General features: G+C 35.1%; 2 protein-coding genes across 2 annotated transcripts in view; one reads left to right on the forward strand and one right to left on the reverse strand.

Moving 5' to 3' along the window:
- Nucleotides 1–2,338, reverse strand: part of LOC133290449 (uncharacterized) — a 25,601-nt gene extending 23,263 nt beyond the window's left edge. Inside the window, exon 1 of the mRNA XM_061488528.1 lies at nucleotides 2,184–2,338. Coding sequence (XP_061344512.1) covers nucleotides 2,184–2,338 — 155 coding nt within the window. The remainder of the gene's footprint in view (nucleotides 1–2,183) is intronic.
- Nucleotides 2,339–7,378: 5,040 nt separating this feature from the next.
- LOC133290448 (protein IQ-DOMAIN 2-like) lies at nucleotides 7,379–12,807 on the forward strand. The gene is made up of 6 exons (XM_061488526.1): nucleotides 7,379–7,508; nucleotides 8,142–8,241; nucleotides 8,318–8,623; nucleotides 10,824–11,045; nucleotides 11,172–11,291; nucleotides 11,818–12,807. Exons 2-6 carry the CDS (start codon nucleotides 8,167–8,169, stop codon nucleotides 12,508–12,510), a joined length of 1,416 nt encoding a protein of 471 aa, XP_061344510.1. The 5' UTR covers nucleotides 7,379–7,508; nucleotides 8,142–8,166; the 3' UTR covers nucleotides 12,511–12,807.
- The last annotated feature ends 3,933 nt before the right edge of the window (nucleotides 12,808–16,740 follow it).

A 16,740-nucleotide genomic window follows, 5' to 3' on the forward strand; every position in this document is an offset into this window, starting at 1 on the left:
TTCTTTTTTCCGGTGAACCCACTGTTCATCGTCGGTTAATTTTTTTTTTTCCGGAGCTGTCTCCTTGTCACTTTTCAGAAGCTTCTCGCTCCGCATACAACTTCTGTCTCGTCCAGAACCACCGTCTAGTCACCTTTTCCGGCGATCCATATACCACCGTGATCGTCTCCGCCGCGCGGTTCCAACGCCACCGGTCTCGTCCAATTTCAAGGTCACACGCGCCCTCACGCGCACGTGACAGCTCAGCCACTCTCCTTCACTCCGGCGGCGCGTGGCGGCCCCTCTCCGGCCGCGGCTAGTTGCGATCTTCTCGTCTCCTTGCGTAGGTTCTGGATCTGATCTTGTTTTGGTGTTTGGACCTCTTTTTGTGTTGACGCACAGATCCCTCTTCTACCGGTTAGTTTTTGACCTGTTCTTTTTGCTTTTTTCCTTTGATTATGGACACTCATGTCTCCAATGTTTCTGTTTCTAGGACTCCGGCGGGACAAAAGTCGGAGTCTACTATTTTCTCAAATTATATCCTTGCTCCGTTGAGTGTGGATAAATTGGATGGGTCCAATTATGATACTTGGTCTTCCGATCTGCGACTCTGGTTGGATGGGCAGAATTATACATCCCATCTCACCACTAAGGCGAAATCTGTGGCAGAAAATGAGCGCACACGATGGAAGATGATTGATGCTCAATTGTGTAGTCTCATTAAAGCTACTCTTCATCCGTCTATCAAGCAGATTTTTCGACCTGCTGTTACCTGTGAAGCTATTTGGAGTCAGGCAAAAGCTTTTGTGACTTGGTGGTCTGAGAAGCAAACATCAGGTCCTACTGCATCCATTGCTCCCACTGGTAATTCTGGTAATTCTTTTGCTGGCATATCTCAGTTGCACTCTATTGGCCCTTGGACTCTAGATTCTGATCACATTTCTGGTAATAAGTCCTTATTCACTTCCCTTTGTACTACTGGTTCTTTTTCCACTATTACTATGGCCAATGGGTCTCTGGTCCAATCAAGGGGGATTGGCACGGTTCTTCTTTTACCTAATTTATCTCTGGATCATGTTCTATATGTTCCCGATTCTCCTTTTAACTTACTTTCTATTAGTCGGTTAACCAAATCCATTGACTGTGTTGTTTCTTTTACTAAAACCTCTGTCATCTTTCAGGATCGGAGTTCGGGGAAGGAGATTACCAAAGGATGTGAGTCTCAGGGCTTCTATCAACTAGTTCCCTCTTCTTCAGCCTGCTCCACTGTGGATTCTCCTCTTACTATCCATGCTCGTCTGGGCCATCCTAGTCTTGCAAAGCTTCAGAAAATGGTTCCCCATTTATCGTCTCTTTCTACTTTAAATTGTGAGTCTTGTCAGTTTGGGAAACATACTCGTAGTACGTTTCCGAGTCGTCTTAGTCGTCAAGCTGTTTCTCCTTTTTCTGTGGTCCACTCTGATGTTTGGGGACCAAGTCGTCATTCTTCTACTTTGGATTTTAAGTACTTTGTTACTTTTATTGATGATTATTCCAGATGTACTTGGTTATTTCTAATGAAAAAGCGGTTTGAGTTGTTTTCTATTTTTCAGTTATTTTATAATGAAATAAAAACTCAATTTGGTATTCCTATTCGTACTTTTCGTAGTGATAATGCATGTGAGTACTTATCTCATCAATTTCAACAATTCTTTTCATCTCATGGCATTCTTCATCAAACATCTTGCCCTCATACACCTCAACAAAATGGTGTAGCCGAGCGCAAGAATCGCCATCTGGTTGAAACCACTCGTGCCTTGTTAATTGATGGTAATGTTCCACACACATTCTGGGGTGATGCTATACTTATTGCATGCTATCTCATTAATCGCATGCCATCATCTGTTCTCAATCATAAGGTACCTCACTCTATTTTATTTCCCCATCAAGCTTTATATCCTTTAACTCCACATGTGTTTGGTTCTACGTGTTTTGTTCATCATCTTGGTCCAGGTTTGGATAAATTAGCTTCCAAGTCTCATAAATGTGTTTTTCTGGGTTATCCTCGGTCTCAGAAGGGTTACCGTTGCTACTCTCCCACTTTACGTCGATACTTTATCTCGGCGGATGTCTCCTTTTTTGAATCAGTTCCCTTTTTTGGAACCTCTACTACTCCTGTGGATACTGATTCTGTACAGTCGTCCTTCCCAAGTGACCTTCTTTACCTTCCGTCTTTACCCGTCCATGTTTCTGACTCTCCTTCTATCACATATTCTGCTGATGAGATTGAGCATAGTTCGTCAGATGTATCTGTGGACTCACATTCAACTGCATCTCCTCCCACAGCTTCGATCCCACCTTCGGATAGTGACCTTCCCATTGCTCTTCGTAAGGGTACTCGTGATACTCGCCCTCCGGCCAGGTATACAGTCAATATTAGTTATCATCGTCTTTCTCCATTATATTTTGCTTGCCTTTCCTCTTTGTCCTCTGTATCTGTTCCTAAGACCACAGGTGAAGCACTTTCACATTCGGGATGGAGACAAGCTATGATTGATGAAATGAGTGCTCTTCATCACAATGGCACATGGGACCTGGTGCCTCTTCCTTCTGGAAAATCTGTGGTTGGTTGCAGATGGATTTATGCTGTTAAGGTTGGACCTGATGGTCAAGTGGATCGTCTTAAAGCTCGCTTGGTGGCGAAGGGTTTCACTCAGGTCTTTGGCTTGGATTTTATTGATACTTTTTTCTCCTGTGGCGAAAATGTCTACTGTTCGCCTTTTTATTGCCATGGCTGCTATTAGCTATTGGCCTCTCTACCAACTGGATATCAAGAATGCTTTTCTTCATGGTGATCTTGAGGAAGAAATTTATATAGAGCAACCTCCTAGATTTGTTGCTCAGGGGGAGTCAGGTCTTGTTTGTCGTCTTCGTAAGTCTCTCTATAGCCTCAAACAATCTCCAAGAGCTTGGTTTGGTAAATTTAGTAGTGTTGTTCAACAATTTGGCATGACTCGGAGTGCAGCTGATCTTTCTCTCTTTTATCATCATTCTGCTTCTGGATCTATTTATCTGGTGGTATATGTGGATGATATTGTCATCACAGGCAGTAATCGGCATGGGATCACTCGATTGAAACAACACTTATGTCATCATTTTCAGACTAAGGATCTTGGGAAACTTCGATACTTCTTAGGAATCAAGGTGGCCCAATCTAAAGCTGGTGTTGTGATATCTCAGAGGAAACATGCTGTGGATATTCTTGAAGAAACTGCTCTGTTAAATTCAAAGTCTGTTGATACTCCTATGGATCCAAGTATCAAGCTTCTACCAAATCAGGGGGAGCCCTTTTCAAATCCTGAGCAGTATAGAAGATTGGTTGGAAAATTGAACTACCTCATAGTCACTCGGCCTGATATTTCCTTTGCAGTTAGTGTTGTCAGTCAATTTCTCAATTCTCCATGTCAAGAACATTGGAATGCAGTCATTCGTATTCTTAAGTATATCAAGGCATCTCCAGGGAAAAGCCTTGAATATGAAGATAAAGGTCATGATAAAGTGGTTGGCTATTGTGATGCTGATTGGGCTGGTTGTCCAACTGATAGGAGATCTACTTCTGGGTATTGTGTCTTTGTTGCAGGCAACTTGATTTCCTGGAAAAGTAAGAAACAAAGCGTAGTTGCCAGATCAAGTGCTGAAGCAGAATACCGCTCTATGGCGACTACTACTTGCGAGCTCATTTGGCTTAAACAGCTTCTCAGAGAACTTAAGTTTGGAGACACTGGACAGAAAACTCTCATTTGTGATAATCAAGCAGCTCTACACATTTCACATTTCATCAAATCCAGTGTTTCATGAAAGAACCAAGCATATAGAAATAGATTGCCACTTTGTTCGAGAAAAGGTTCTTGCTGGTGAAATTAAAACTAGCTTTGTACCCTCTAATGAGCAATTAGCAGATGTGTTTACAAAATATTTGAGGGGCCCTCGAATAGAGTTTATATGTAACAAGCTTGGTGCATATAACCTATACGCTCCAGCTTGAGGGGGAGTGTTAGAAATATATTGTAATTAGGGTTTCCTTATTTTGTATTAGGTCAGATTACATTAGGTTTAAGCTTAGTCCATTAGTGTGTTTATATATTGTACAACCTTCATCAGTCAATACACACAGAAATATTTCAAATGTTACTCTCTTTTCTCTTGTTATTTAACATATTTGATTTAAGAGTACTGCAAGAGCAATTAGTGACATTATTTTCTAATAGTTCGAATTTTGTCAAAACATGAAATAAAATTTTAAAAGGACAATATGTTATGTCTTGTAAAGCTCAAGCTGTACCAAACAAAATGTTGAAAGTCTACTAATGCATCCAAGTTAGAAACTTAGTTCTGTTTAAGAAGAAACTTACATTTGAAATTTCCACAAGTTTCTTAAAGCATAGACAAATAACTATTCATAACAGTTACAGACAAAAAATCTTAATACTTTTAAAACATGATTTAGTTAGACTGGAACCAAAAAGTTCAAATATATTAAACAGCAACGAACCTAGGACCCAAATCATGTATCAATTTTGCAGCAGTGCTCATATCAGAAATAGATTTTAGTGGCATGTCACCAAGTAAAAGCGATGCCTCTTTTATATTTGGGGTTACAATGTCGGCCATGGGAAGCAGTTCCTCCCTGCATTCAGAAACCAATAAAAAAGCAGAATTAATTTCTAACAGTTTTATTAATAAACGTGAAATAATTTTAGAATCAGTATTTGTATCCAATATCCAACTATCTAGTGTTGTACAAAAATAAGGATGAAAATAAAATTGAATTTTAAAAATATCTTGGTTTTCTGCCAAAAACAATAAAAACCAATAGACAAAAAACCCATAAAAAATTATGCAAAATAGATTATGCAGAATACAGAGTTTACGGATTTGATGATAATTATGTTATTTATGATATTGACATCTTTTCATATTTTAAGGGGTTTTATTTTGATAAAATATCCATTTTAAGGAAATTTATATTTTAATAAACTTATGTATCTAATTAGCATTGATTGATACTCCAATCCCACCACTAGGATTTCATTTTATTTTTCAGGTTTCAACTCACACCCATTATATTTGAAGAAAAAGACGAATGAAAGTGGACTTTAATCATATGCCTTCGCAATTATTTAATTTTCTTTATCTGAGCTAGTTAGTATTTTTTTATCCTATTATAGTACTATTATAATTAATCGTTTAATAATTTGGATTTATTATGCCTAATACCTTTACCTATAAAATTAACGGAGGAATATGATATACCATAGAAATGAATTTGTTATATTTACAAAGGCAACGATCTTGAGTCAAAAAATCAAACTTTTACCAAGAAAAGATAAATTATTTGAAATGGTCATGAACCCTGCCACGCTTCTACTATAATTTGATAGTGTAGCTTATTAATTTATTAAAAACTTGTAATGGTGGAATTTACAATTTAGGCATATATGTTTTTTAAACTCCATGCTAGCACATATAAAAGGAAGATGACTTTAGCTAGGATCGAGTACCATCTTCATTCAGGGATAATACTTCTTTAATCAAATAAAACTTGCTCTCTGCATTAAAATGTTCGAGACTGGATGCAATTCAAGAAGTATGAAAAGGATGTGGTTCATATATTTTTAGAACACAGCTTGCGTAGATGTTTATGAATTATAGCCTTATAGGTAGTTAGATGAGTTTGTTCGACAAGTTACCACCATCTATTATGAGCTACACTACACCTAGTGGGGAAAAAAATTAAACTAAAGCATTATTATTTACTAAATGGAAAAAGGGTAAGAAATACTTACCACAAAAAATATTTACTATCTTTACGACCAATCTAATTATCATTAATTTCTGTTAATCTAACGATTATAATTTATTGAATTTATTGAAAATTAATAATTAATTAATAAGTGCAATCCAATAATTTTCGATAAATTATAACCGTTAGATTAACAAAAATCAACGGTAATTAAATTGGTTGTAAATGTGATAAATATTTTTGGTGGTAAGTATATCCTTCCCCAAATAAAAAAGCATTAATTATTTTAAATAACACAAATTTATATTATTTTAAATGACATAATTTTATTTTAGTGCATATCTTTTATTTTTTTATTTTTTACTTTACAATATCTTTTTTTTAATTTTGCATATACAGAGAATATAAATAGCTAATAAATATGTATTAAACTAGGAAAATATTACTCTTCTTTTACATAAGATTACTTTTCTCCTACTCTCTCACTTCGATTTCCGCACCTCACATTTTTCTTTTTTCTTGTAATGGTGGGACTCACCCATTTTATCTCTACAACATAAGATACCTATCTTATGTTGAAGGAGAATAATAAAACCCATTAAACTATGACCGTTTTAACACAAAATTGTACGCTTTAATATGAGAATTTTTTTTTTCATTTGGTAAAAGCCAAAAATAAAGTTACTAGAAACTCTTCAGTTATAAGTTATCACTGCAAGAAAATAAGGAATCGTGATAAGTTGCATTAAATTGCTTTCCAAGAATTGGATAAAGTGATAGTATAATATCACGATGGACGAATAAAAAAGAAGTAGGGGTTCAAATATGAATAATTGTCATACCATTAGAGTCGGAAACTCAAAATTAATCTCATATTTATTAAATTCGTTAGAAATAATAACGAATTTAATTAGCCTATAATTTTATGACACATAATATACTTTTGGAGAAAAAATTGATTAAACCATTATTAGTCATAACAAATTTGGTATCCCTATGTTAATAGAAATATGTCACATAGCCTAATTAAATTTGCTATCAGTCTTAAGAAATTTCAACACGTGCTAATTTGATAAAAAATATTATTTAGAGTAAATACACTTTTTGGTTCTCAATAAATTTTACGATGTCCTCTTTAGTCCCTAGCAAATAAAAAGGCCCACTATGGTCCCTAAAAAATTCAAAATAGACCTATTTAGTTGAAATCGTTGTCCATCACAAATTTAAAAAAGACCCATATTAATCCCTAAAAGGACTAAAGAGGGTCAATTTTAAATTTTTTAGGGACCACGATGAGCCTTTTTATTTGTTAGGGACTAAAACGGGCATAGTAAAATTTGGTGAGGACCAAAAAAGATATTTACTCTATTATTTACGTAACATTTTGGATAAAAAAATTATAAAAAATGTGACACTTTGTTTAGTTTTCCACCTCATCAAGCATTACCAACATCATCACTCATGAGCGACACCGTTAATTTGATTTGATTACTTGGACAGGGTAAAACCACTAGGGCCCCACTGTGACCAACCCAATCAGAACCAGCTGTTGTTATAATTCAAACTCTCTTTGTATTAGCATTTGGCTAGATCTGATTTTCCCTCTTTAAAGGAAGAAAGAGGAGAGAGAGAAATAAAGGTGTAGTTTGGTTGATGCAAGTGTGATCTTCAAGTTACAATCTTTTTGCTGAGAGAGAGAAAGGGTCAGAAGCAGATATTTGAGATCTGTCACTTTGTTTCAGTTCAGGTACTTACCATTTTCTTCTTCATTGGAACTCAATTTTAACTTCATCTAAGCTATCAATAGTTTCCTGTTTTTCTGTAAATTTCTCTCAATCTCTTCTTACCCACTTATTCCCTTGGCGAAAATCTTGCAACTTCAACTAGAATCCTGTTCTAGCTAAGTCAACCAATTAAATCTGCATTTTCGTGTGCTACCTTGCTATGAAAAATGCGACAAGGGAGATAAATTCAATAGTTTTGTAGTTTGATTCGACTCAGAACCTCTTGTTTGGTTTCCCAAACGTGGTTTACTTTCATTTATGGGGTACCCAGATAGAATTAATACAGGACTGATAGACAACTAGGGATTAGGAATTTGAATGGTTTGTTAGTGTAGACTTTTTTATTTTTCTATTTCCCCATTAATGTTCCTTATGAATTTCTCGTGCAGAGGCTTATTGTTCTTTTCCATTTCTTAAAAGGAAAAAAATGAATAACTATATTGTGCAAGGAGGCGTACACTTTTCATTGTTTGCTAGTCCTATTGTCATTTGATAATATCAGCAGATGCCATTGGATTTGCTACTACAAATTTAATTGTTTTGGATTATGAGGTTTCAAATCTTCAAAATTTCCCCTTTCTTGTTTCGGTATAAAGGATCAAATTAAGGAATGCCAAGAAAATGGGGAGGAAGGGAAATTGGTTTTCTACAGTGAAGAAAGCTCTCAGCCCTGACTCAAAGGAGAGGAAAGATCAGGTTTGGATAAAATTTGTATTTAACTTTTCTCAATTTTCTGGGATGTTTCATATAGTTTTACCAACTGATTTTGCAGAAATCAAGTAAATCAAAGAAGAAATGGTTTGGGAAGCAAAAATTGCAGACTTCTGAGTCATACTCAGAAAATGATAAAGCACCTCCTCTTCCTCCACCAGAAGAGATTAAATTAACTGATCTAGAAAATGAAATCAGTCATGATCATGTTGTTGAAGTTGCAATTGCCACAAATGCTGAAGAACCTGTTCCTACTGTTCGGACAGCAGCCGTTAGGGTTGAAGCTGCCAGAATTGCTCGGTTTTCAGGTAAACCAAAGGATGAAGTGGCAGCAATCAAGATTCAAACAGCTTTTAGGGGATACTTGGTATGTGCTTCAATTTTGATTTAAACCAATAAAAATTGCTTTGTTCATCATTTTTTCCCTCTCCCTCTTTTTCACAATTCATTTAACTCAACATTCAATGAGAGTCATTTTATTTTTTCAAAAAACCTACAATAAACCCCAACCCCCGGGTATTTATAAAAGAAATGATACAACTAACTCTACAATGTTATCAAGCTTGACGATTTGTTGACTGAGTCATTAAGTCGTCATGTTTTGTCATCAACTGCCATTTATATTCTTATTGAGCCTTGTAAAGAACATATTTGTTTGGTGCAACTCCACCTTCAAATGGTTGGTGTTGTGACTTCGGCAAGTGCACCGGTCGTAAAGGTAATAATAGTGTACTTTGAGTACGAGATCGTTTCCACGAGGATCGGTGTTCAAGCACTAGTTCACTACCTACAATTTAGATGGACAATCGATTTCGAGAAACTTTGAATTAAAATTAAAAACAGCCAAGAACATAAAATTGCAAAAGTAAAAACAAGAATTGAAAAGAAGTTGGTTTTGACAATCAAGATAAGTGTAGTTAGGGTTCAATTTCCCCAATCTCCTCTACATGTTATGAATTAAAAAGTCAAGAACTCGTCCTTAATATATTGCCAATCAATTCTTTCTACATTAATTAAGGTTCGATCCCTTGTTATCTTACTTCTATGCAATCTTGAAAGAATCCTAGTTTCCCAGTTGTTCTTCAAGAAAACATGCATTAAGATCAAGAATCTAAAGATTGCACAATACCCTATGTCTATCCCTAAATCACAAGGATTATGATGAATTTGTTAAATCGGGGTTCATGCACCAACATTCCTATTGTCATACAATTTCCCTAAATCAATCTATGAGGAGCAAACTCATAAAAAACATTAAACTCAAACAAATTCATTCAATTATAGAAAGGAAGAAATTTAGAGACAATTTAATTCATAAACATATAAACTCAATTGGGGTCCATCTGCCCCTAACTACATAAGAATCTAGCCTAGCATAGCGAATTCAAAAAACACATAAAAACAATGAAGAATCCCCAAACTCCATTGATGAGATAGCTTGTTAATCTTTAGAGTTCTCAGCGTATTCGTGAATTCCACCCGCTTCCAATGCTTCAAAGCATGAAAGACACGCTCCTTTATTGCCTAGTTAGGATTCTCCAATCAGAATTATCAAAAACTCCTTAATCTCTGTTGAAATCCCCTTTTATATGAGTGAAAATCGTGCCCTAAGTGAATATCAAGTATGGCTTTTATTGGATCGCAGGAGAGCGTTCAAATGTTGATCAGCACGTTCAAACGCGCTAAAGTGTTATTTTCCACTGTTGTATTGCGTTCAAATGTTGGAAAGCACATTTGAACCCGCTCATTGACTGGGACTTCCTTCATGCTAGCGCGTTTAAATGTTAAACAACACATTTAAACGTGCTCATCCAGAAACTTTTCTTCATGTTTGCTCAGTAATTAGCACGTTTTAACACGCTCATAACTGTTGGTTTAGCTTCTTGGTTGTATTTCTAGACTTCTTTGATCTTCCATTCTTAACTCCAAGTCCCTTGTTCCGTTTTTGCTCAACTTCTTATCAATTTGCCTTCAAAACCAACAATTACAAAACATGTTAGATCCGATTCTAACTTTCATGCTTTTTCACTATAAAACTTAATTAATCATGCTTTTGACCGTGTAATTTATGTAAAATTAGCCCTAGAAACATGATAAACTATGGGTCTATCAGTTGGGAACCAAAATGAACCTTAAATTCTACTCCACTAAAAAAATTCGTCCTTTTTTTTTTTTTCCTGTAACAGTTCACTTAACCAGTCTGCTAGATCTGACAGCATTTTGCATACAAGGGGTATGCGTTGGGTTTCACGATAAACAGGAGGTCTGAGTATTAAATGCAAATACATGGGATGAGAGAGTAATTTACTAAATTTTTTACTGCAAGTGAAAAGCTTCAGTTACAGAAATAATGTGGCAATTTCTTGTTTTCTAACTGAGTCAAAAGTTTTACTATAACAATAGATCAAGTTTTAACTCTTTAAATTTGAATCCATATAAAATCTTATATATCTTTACTGAAAATAGATCAAGTTATATATCTGTCGGTGGTAATCAACAATTGCAGCAAAGGGAAATTTGTTATTTGACTTACATTTCGAGGTAAACTTTCTTTTGAAATAATTTAGGCAAGAAGAGCATTGCGGGCTTTAAGAGGGCTGGTCAGGTTGAAATCATTGATGGAAGGGCCCATTGTAAAACGCCAAGCCACAAGTACCCTCCGCTCTATGCAGACATTAGCTCGTGTGCAATCCCAGATTCGTTCTAGGAGGATCAGAATGTTAGAGGAGAATCAGACTCTGCAAAGACAACTCTTACAGAAGCATGCAAGAGAGCTTGAGAGCATGCGGGTCCAGTTTTCATTTCCTTAATTTATTTTGAAATGCTAATATCTTGTCATTGACTCAATGTTTGTTTGACTTTTTAACATATTGTGTTTGTAATGCTTTAAACTTGTTTCAAAATGGTCATGATAGATTGGGGAGGAATGGGATGACAGCCTACAATCAAAAGAACAAATCGAAGCCAAGTTACTAAGCAAGTATGAGGCTACTATGAGAAGAGAAAGAGCACTGGCTTATGCCTTCACTCATCAGGTTTTCTATTTTTCTTATAAATTTACATATGTGAAGTAATGGATAAAAAAATTTAGATGAACTGGAAGATCTTTGGAAGAATATCACATAGTATAAAGAACAAAAATGAGAACACAAGCATTCTTGTTATGTTGTTATTATACCTACTTTATTCATTGTTTCCTTATCTCTTGAAGCTGTTTCTCTTTTCATCTGAATCTTAGCCTTGGTAAATGCATGAATCCTTTTCTGTTTTGTCACTATCTTTAGAGCCATATCCTCTGCAGTTTCCTTTCTCACTGCCAGTGATTTTTTGCACAATCCAACTATATGCTTGGTTAATTTGCAGCATAACTTCTTCCTCAGTTTTTGTCAATGGCAGTATCGAGTTACCTGAAATGAAGTGGGATATTATATTATGTACCTATTGTATTTTGAATGAATATCAGTGTCTGCCTATGATATAATTCACAGCCACAAGTTTAAGTTCCTTGATATTTCAAACAAATTCAGGGTTTAATATTTGCGAAATAAAATTATTTGACAGCAAAACTGGAAGAACTCATCTAGATCTATAAATCCAATGTTCATGGATCCAACCATTCCTACATGGGGTTGGAGTTGGTTAGAAAGATGGATGGCAGCCCGGCCTTGGGAGAGCCGTAGCCTGATGGATAAAGAGCTGAATGACCATTCATCTATAAAAAGTTCAAGCCGCAGCATTACTGGTGGAGAAATCAGCAAATCATTTGCTCGTTTCCAGCTCAATTCTGAAAAGCATTCTCCAACAGCCAGCCAAAATCCCGGCTCGCCTAGCTTACAGTCCCATTCAACTCCTTCCAAGCTAGCTTCTACAGCAGTTGCTAAGAAACTGAAGAAGGCAAGCCCAAAGGGCAGCTGGGTTATGGATGATGACTCAAAAAGCATGGTCAGTGTACAGTCAGATCGGTTCCGGAGGCACTCCATTGCTGGGTCATCAGTGAGAGATGATGAGAGCCTTGCTAGCTCTCCAGCAGTTCCAAGTTACATGGTGCCAACTCAGTCTGCAAAAGCCAAGTCCAGGACACAAAGTCCATTAGCAACAGAAAATGGGAAAACAGAGAAGGGGTCCTTTGGGACTGCAAAGAAGCGTCTTTCTTTCCCAGCTTCACCTGCAAGACCAAGGCGTCATTCAGGTCCACCAAAGGTTGAAAGCAGCATAAATGCAGAGTTCACAGTGGACAATGGTGTGGCCAATTGATTATATAACCAGACTACCAGAGTAAAAGGATGGAAAGCATTAAAGTAGGATTAAAAAAACCACGGAAGAAATAAAACAAGTTTATTTGAATTGAGTGTTCCATTTATTTATTTATCCTATTTTTATGTGTAATACTAACGTTTCTTGGAGGCTTTTGATTTGGGGTGAAAATTGTTTTACTTACTATATTTATCTGTTTGTATTTTCATTTACTTTCTTTTCTCACCATTTGCCCTGAGGGGAAGAAATGTTGTTCATGATAGTCGTATAGTCAGCTGTTGGAAACCTTGTTGTGAACCCCATTTCTGGTTTAAGTTTCTAATTTTATTTTATTTTTCCGATAAACTTAAGTTTAAAGTTCTTGATTCTTAATTGTGATATATGAATGTAAATTTTATGTCATTGTCTCATGTCTTTGATGCTACAATGTTTTGGTTTGAAAATTGAAATTAAGGACTGCTTACACTCGTATATTGGCATAGGTTCTGGAGTCTTCACTTCCATGCAACCGATTAAATATAAAAAAAGAGACTTAAACAAATAATACCTTGTAAATGATTAGCATCACTGAACCCCTGTTGGAGATTATTGGCTTAACCTATCTGCAGCTCTTGAAAGAAAGGGTCTGTGGCCAATATGCACTTTTATTTTATTTATTGCTAGTTTTTTTTTTTTTTTTTTTGGGGGGGGATATGAAGAGGGAACTTCTAGCTCATATTACTACCAGGCCTAACCTCGCTCTATCACTCTTTTTTTCAAGTTAATTAGCCCCATTCTTTCCCAACTTAATTTGAAAATTTCAGTTGTTTGGAAAATAATGTACGTTGTCTGATTGTTAGATACATAATTTCGCGTTAAACTTATAGTAATAGTACTAAACAAGCAAGCATCGGTGATTATCTTGTGGAGGATGGTGAACAGTGGACAACAATTAGCGTACATATTATGTGAGCGACTGCCTTAACAGTTGGCACATGTTTAATTTGTTGCATCTATAAATATTTCAGTGTTTTGTACATGGGATATTATTATAAAGAGAACGAGAGCTAGGAGAAGTGATAAATATTGCTGAAAGAAAAAGGTTGCGTATAATGATTTTACTCACTGTTACCTTCTCTAATCCACCTCAAATCAGCTGATTCCCAAAAAAAAAAAAATAGCTTGCGAATTAAATTTGTAATTATATATGTATGTAAGATCATCCACAAGCGCAAAGTGAGCCTCGGGTGTAAATGTTATGTGGAGATTACATTTGCATTTTGCAGTGAGTAGTTGGGTGTAGGACGTGCAGAGAATGGACCATAACAAGAGAAGGAGGGAATGAATACAATGAACTTGGAACAAAGACACAATGGAAAACAAAACTGGATCTATAATATTGTTTTTCGGGGAGAAGGTGAAGACTACAGTGAATGGTGTTAAAATCGAGTTTTAAGTAAAATCGGGATGAAAAAAAAAAATCATAATATAAAAAAATCGTTAAACATAAAAATAAGAGTGTTCATCAACCGATCCAAACCCCAAACCGATTCAAACCGCGAAAACCGAACCGAAAAGTCGATAACCGAATAAATCGAAAACAAAAAAAAAAATCGTAAATTTTAATTGGATTGGATCGGTTTTCGGATGGGTTGATGAAAACCGATTCAATCTAAACCGATCCAATATATTAATTATCATCTACCTAGTTGTCTTTTCTCCAATCATAGCCCAAAAATTTCTAAACTCAAGACCCATTAACTCATCAACTAAACCCAAGAAAAAACTTAGTCACGATCAACTATAGTATTGTTTACTGATATTTTTGTATTTCAAACAAAAAAAATTTACAAAGCCAATATATATGTTATTTACACAATAATCATGAAACTAATTTTAGGATATTCAAAAAACCGAAAACCGATCCAATCCAAACCCAAAAAAATTGTATTGGATCTGACCGGATTTGAAAAAAAATCTAAACCGAATGGATGATTACATGATCAAACCGAAGAGATTGGATCAGATGAGTTTTGCTTCCAAAACCGATCCAATCCAGACCGCGTACACCCCTACATAAAAACTTTTGGAATATTGATAAAATTGTCTTGATGGAAAAAAAAAATCATAAAAACATAAAATCAGATAAATAAATCAAATTTGGGAGGGGTTTAAAGCCTTAATCCTGGACCCGCCCCGAATCGGATTAGTCGTGAAACGATGAACCGATGGAATGTTTAAAAAAAAAAAAAAATCAAAATCAAAATTTTGACAACCATAATTACAGTGTCATAATTCCTAGATCTTCAGTTCCGTTCTGTTAGTAAGTCCAGTTTTTTTTTCTGCAACAGACCTATAAAGACAATGGAAAGAAGGTGAGAGTGGATAAGAGTTCTGAAGAGAGAAAATAATTAAGATTAATTGGCAACTATTAGATGTAAAATTGATTTAATGGTTATGGAGTTGGTTGTATGAATGGTAAATTTAAGTGGTGACAAATATAACCGTCTATTAATCTAATCTTAGTGGCCAATTTTTGTTTTCAGTTAATAATGATTTTTTCAGATTTTTTTCAGAGCACCAAAGATTATTCACATTCAGGAATTTCCTTGTGGGGAATCTAAATTGTAAACCAAGGGCATTGGCATATTCCCTGCGGCTTTCATGTTCCTAAAGAGCCTTGGATAAAATATAATATAAGAGCCTTTTATGTTCCATGCAATAAAATTTAAATTTAAATTTTATATTACTATAAATATAAGGATAAGATCTATTTACAAACATTTTTTTTGCAAATTACACTAAGTACGACCGGTCGTACACTGCATGATTAAAGTATGATTGGTCGTACTTAGTGTAGTTTGTAAGAGTTTGTGAACAAAAAAGTTTGTAAATATAACCTACTCCGTAAATATAATATAAGAAAGTTTTATATTTATATTTTTTGGCAGAAACAATTATATTTATATTTAATAATATGCTGACACGTTATTTGAGGACACACTGACAAAATATAGTTTTATTTTAATAAGTTTTTCATCGTTTCTGTCAGTTGCATTACACTTCAAAGTGAAATAATTAAAATCACAAGCGTGCCGAATGATCCGTTATTATTATTATTTTTTTAAAATTAACTCAATCCTAACGAGACTTGAGCAGTTGGCTCTTTCGTATCTCCATAAATTTAAAGTCTATGGCTTGATTATGAAATTAATCTGGAACGTGGGAACGGATTAAAAATAAAGATATTTAAATGATCTCTTTCATGTGAGAATAAATTCTTTCTTTTTCATTTACTCAAGTCTCTTGTTGTCATCTAAACTAATTCCCTTTATTTCTAAACAAAGCGAAAGCATCATCTTTCCTTCTACCCTTTAATTTTGTGGGAATGGCACAGAATTCCAACAGATATCAATATCTAGCCCTTATTCTTGCAAAACGGCGTTGGAACTTGCCATTGGCAAATGGCAATGACTAAGCTTAGAGGATTATAAAATATACATAAACACCATCACCGTCACGTTGGTCCAGTTAAACCCTAGAATTTGACCTACTTAAAAGATAATAAATTCGAACTTTGAGAGTCGCAATTTTTTCAGAGAAGATGAAGACATATAAACCAAAAACCAGATTAACCCGTTAATATCTAAAAAAATACATACCATCTGGTATAACTTCAGAATTCAGTTATGAGATGTCATCGTAAATTTGTAACGACTGTGTATTAATCTCACTAACTTTAAAGGATAAGTATGAATACGTAATTCATATTTGCTATTCTGACGGTCTACTGAATAAAAGCTTGCAAGCATAATTCTAAGCTATATTTTTAGTTATAATAAATATTTGGGATCAAGTTATAATATTTAGTTCTAAGCTATATTTTTACTTCTTTCTTTTAAATTAAAATTTTCCAACTTACTACGTAACGAATATATTAAGGGTGTGCATGACAATCTTCCCGAAATCAATTTTTTTATTTATTTCTGTTCTCGATAAATGGATAGAAAAATCGTTTGTAAAAACCGATTTATTTTTTGTTCTCAGGATGAACCAGATTAATTTTTATACTGGGGAAAAGAAAAAAGAATCAGAAAATTTATTTCTGTTTTTTTGTTCCCGGGCACAAAATGAGAAACATTAATCTCTCTTAATCACTCTCCCTCTCTACGATCATCACCACCACCACCACCACCATCCTAACACGACCGCCGCCACCATCGTCGTCGCCGCCGTGTACCACTAGTGCTG

Source organism: Gastrolobium bilobum, unplaced genomic scaffold, assembly GCF_033153095.1.
Source record: "Gastrolobium bilobum isolate Gb01-03AN ecotype WA unplaced genomic scaffold, APGP_CSIRO_Gbil_v1 utg6928, whole genome shotgun sequence".
Taxonomy (NCBI): Eukaryota; Viridiplantae; Streptophyta; class Magnoliopsida; order Fabales; family Fabaceae; genus Gastrolobium; species Gastrolobium bilobum.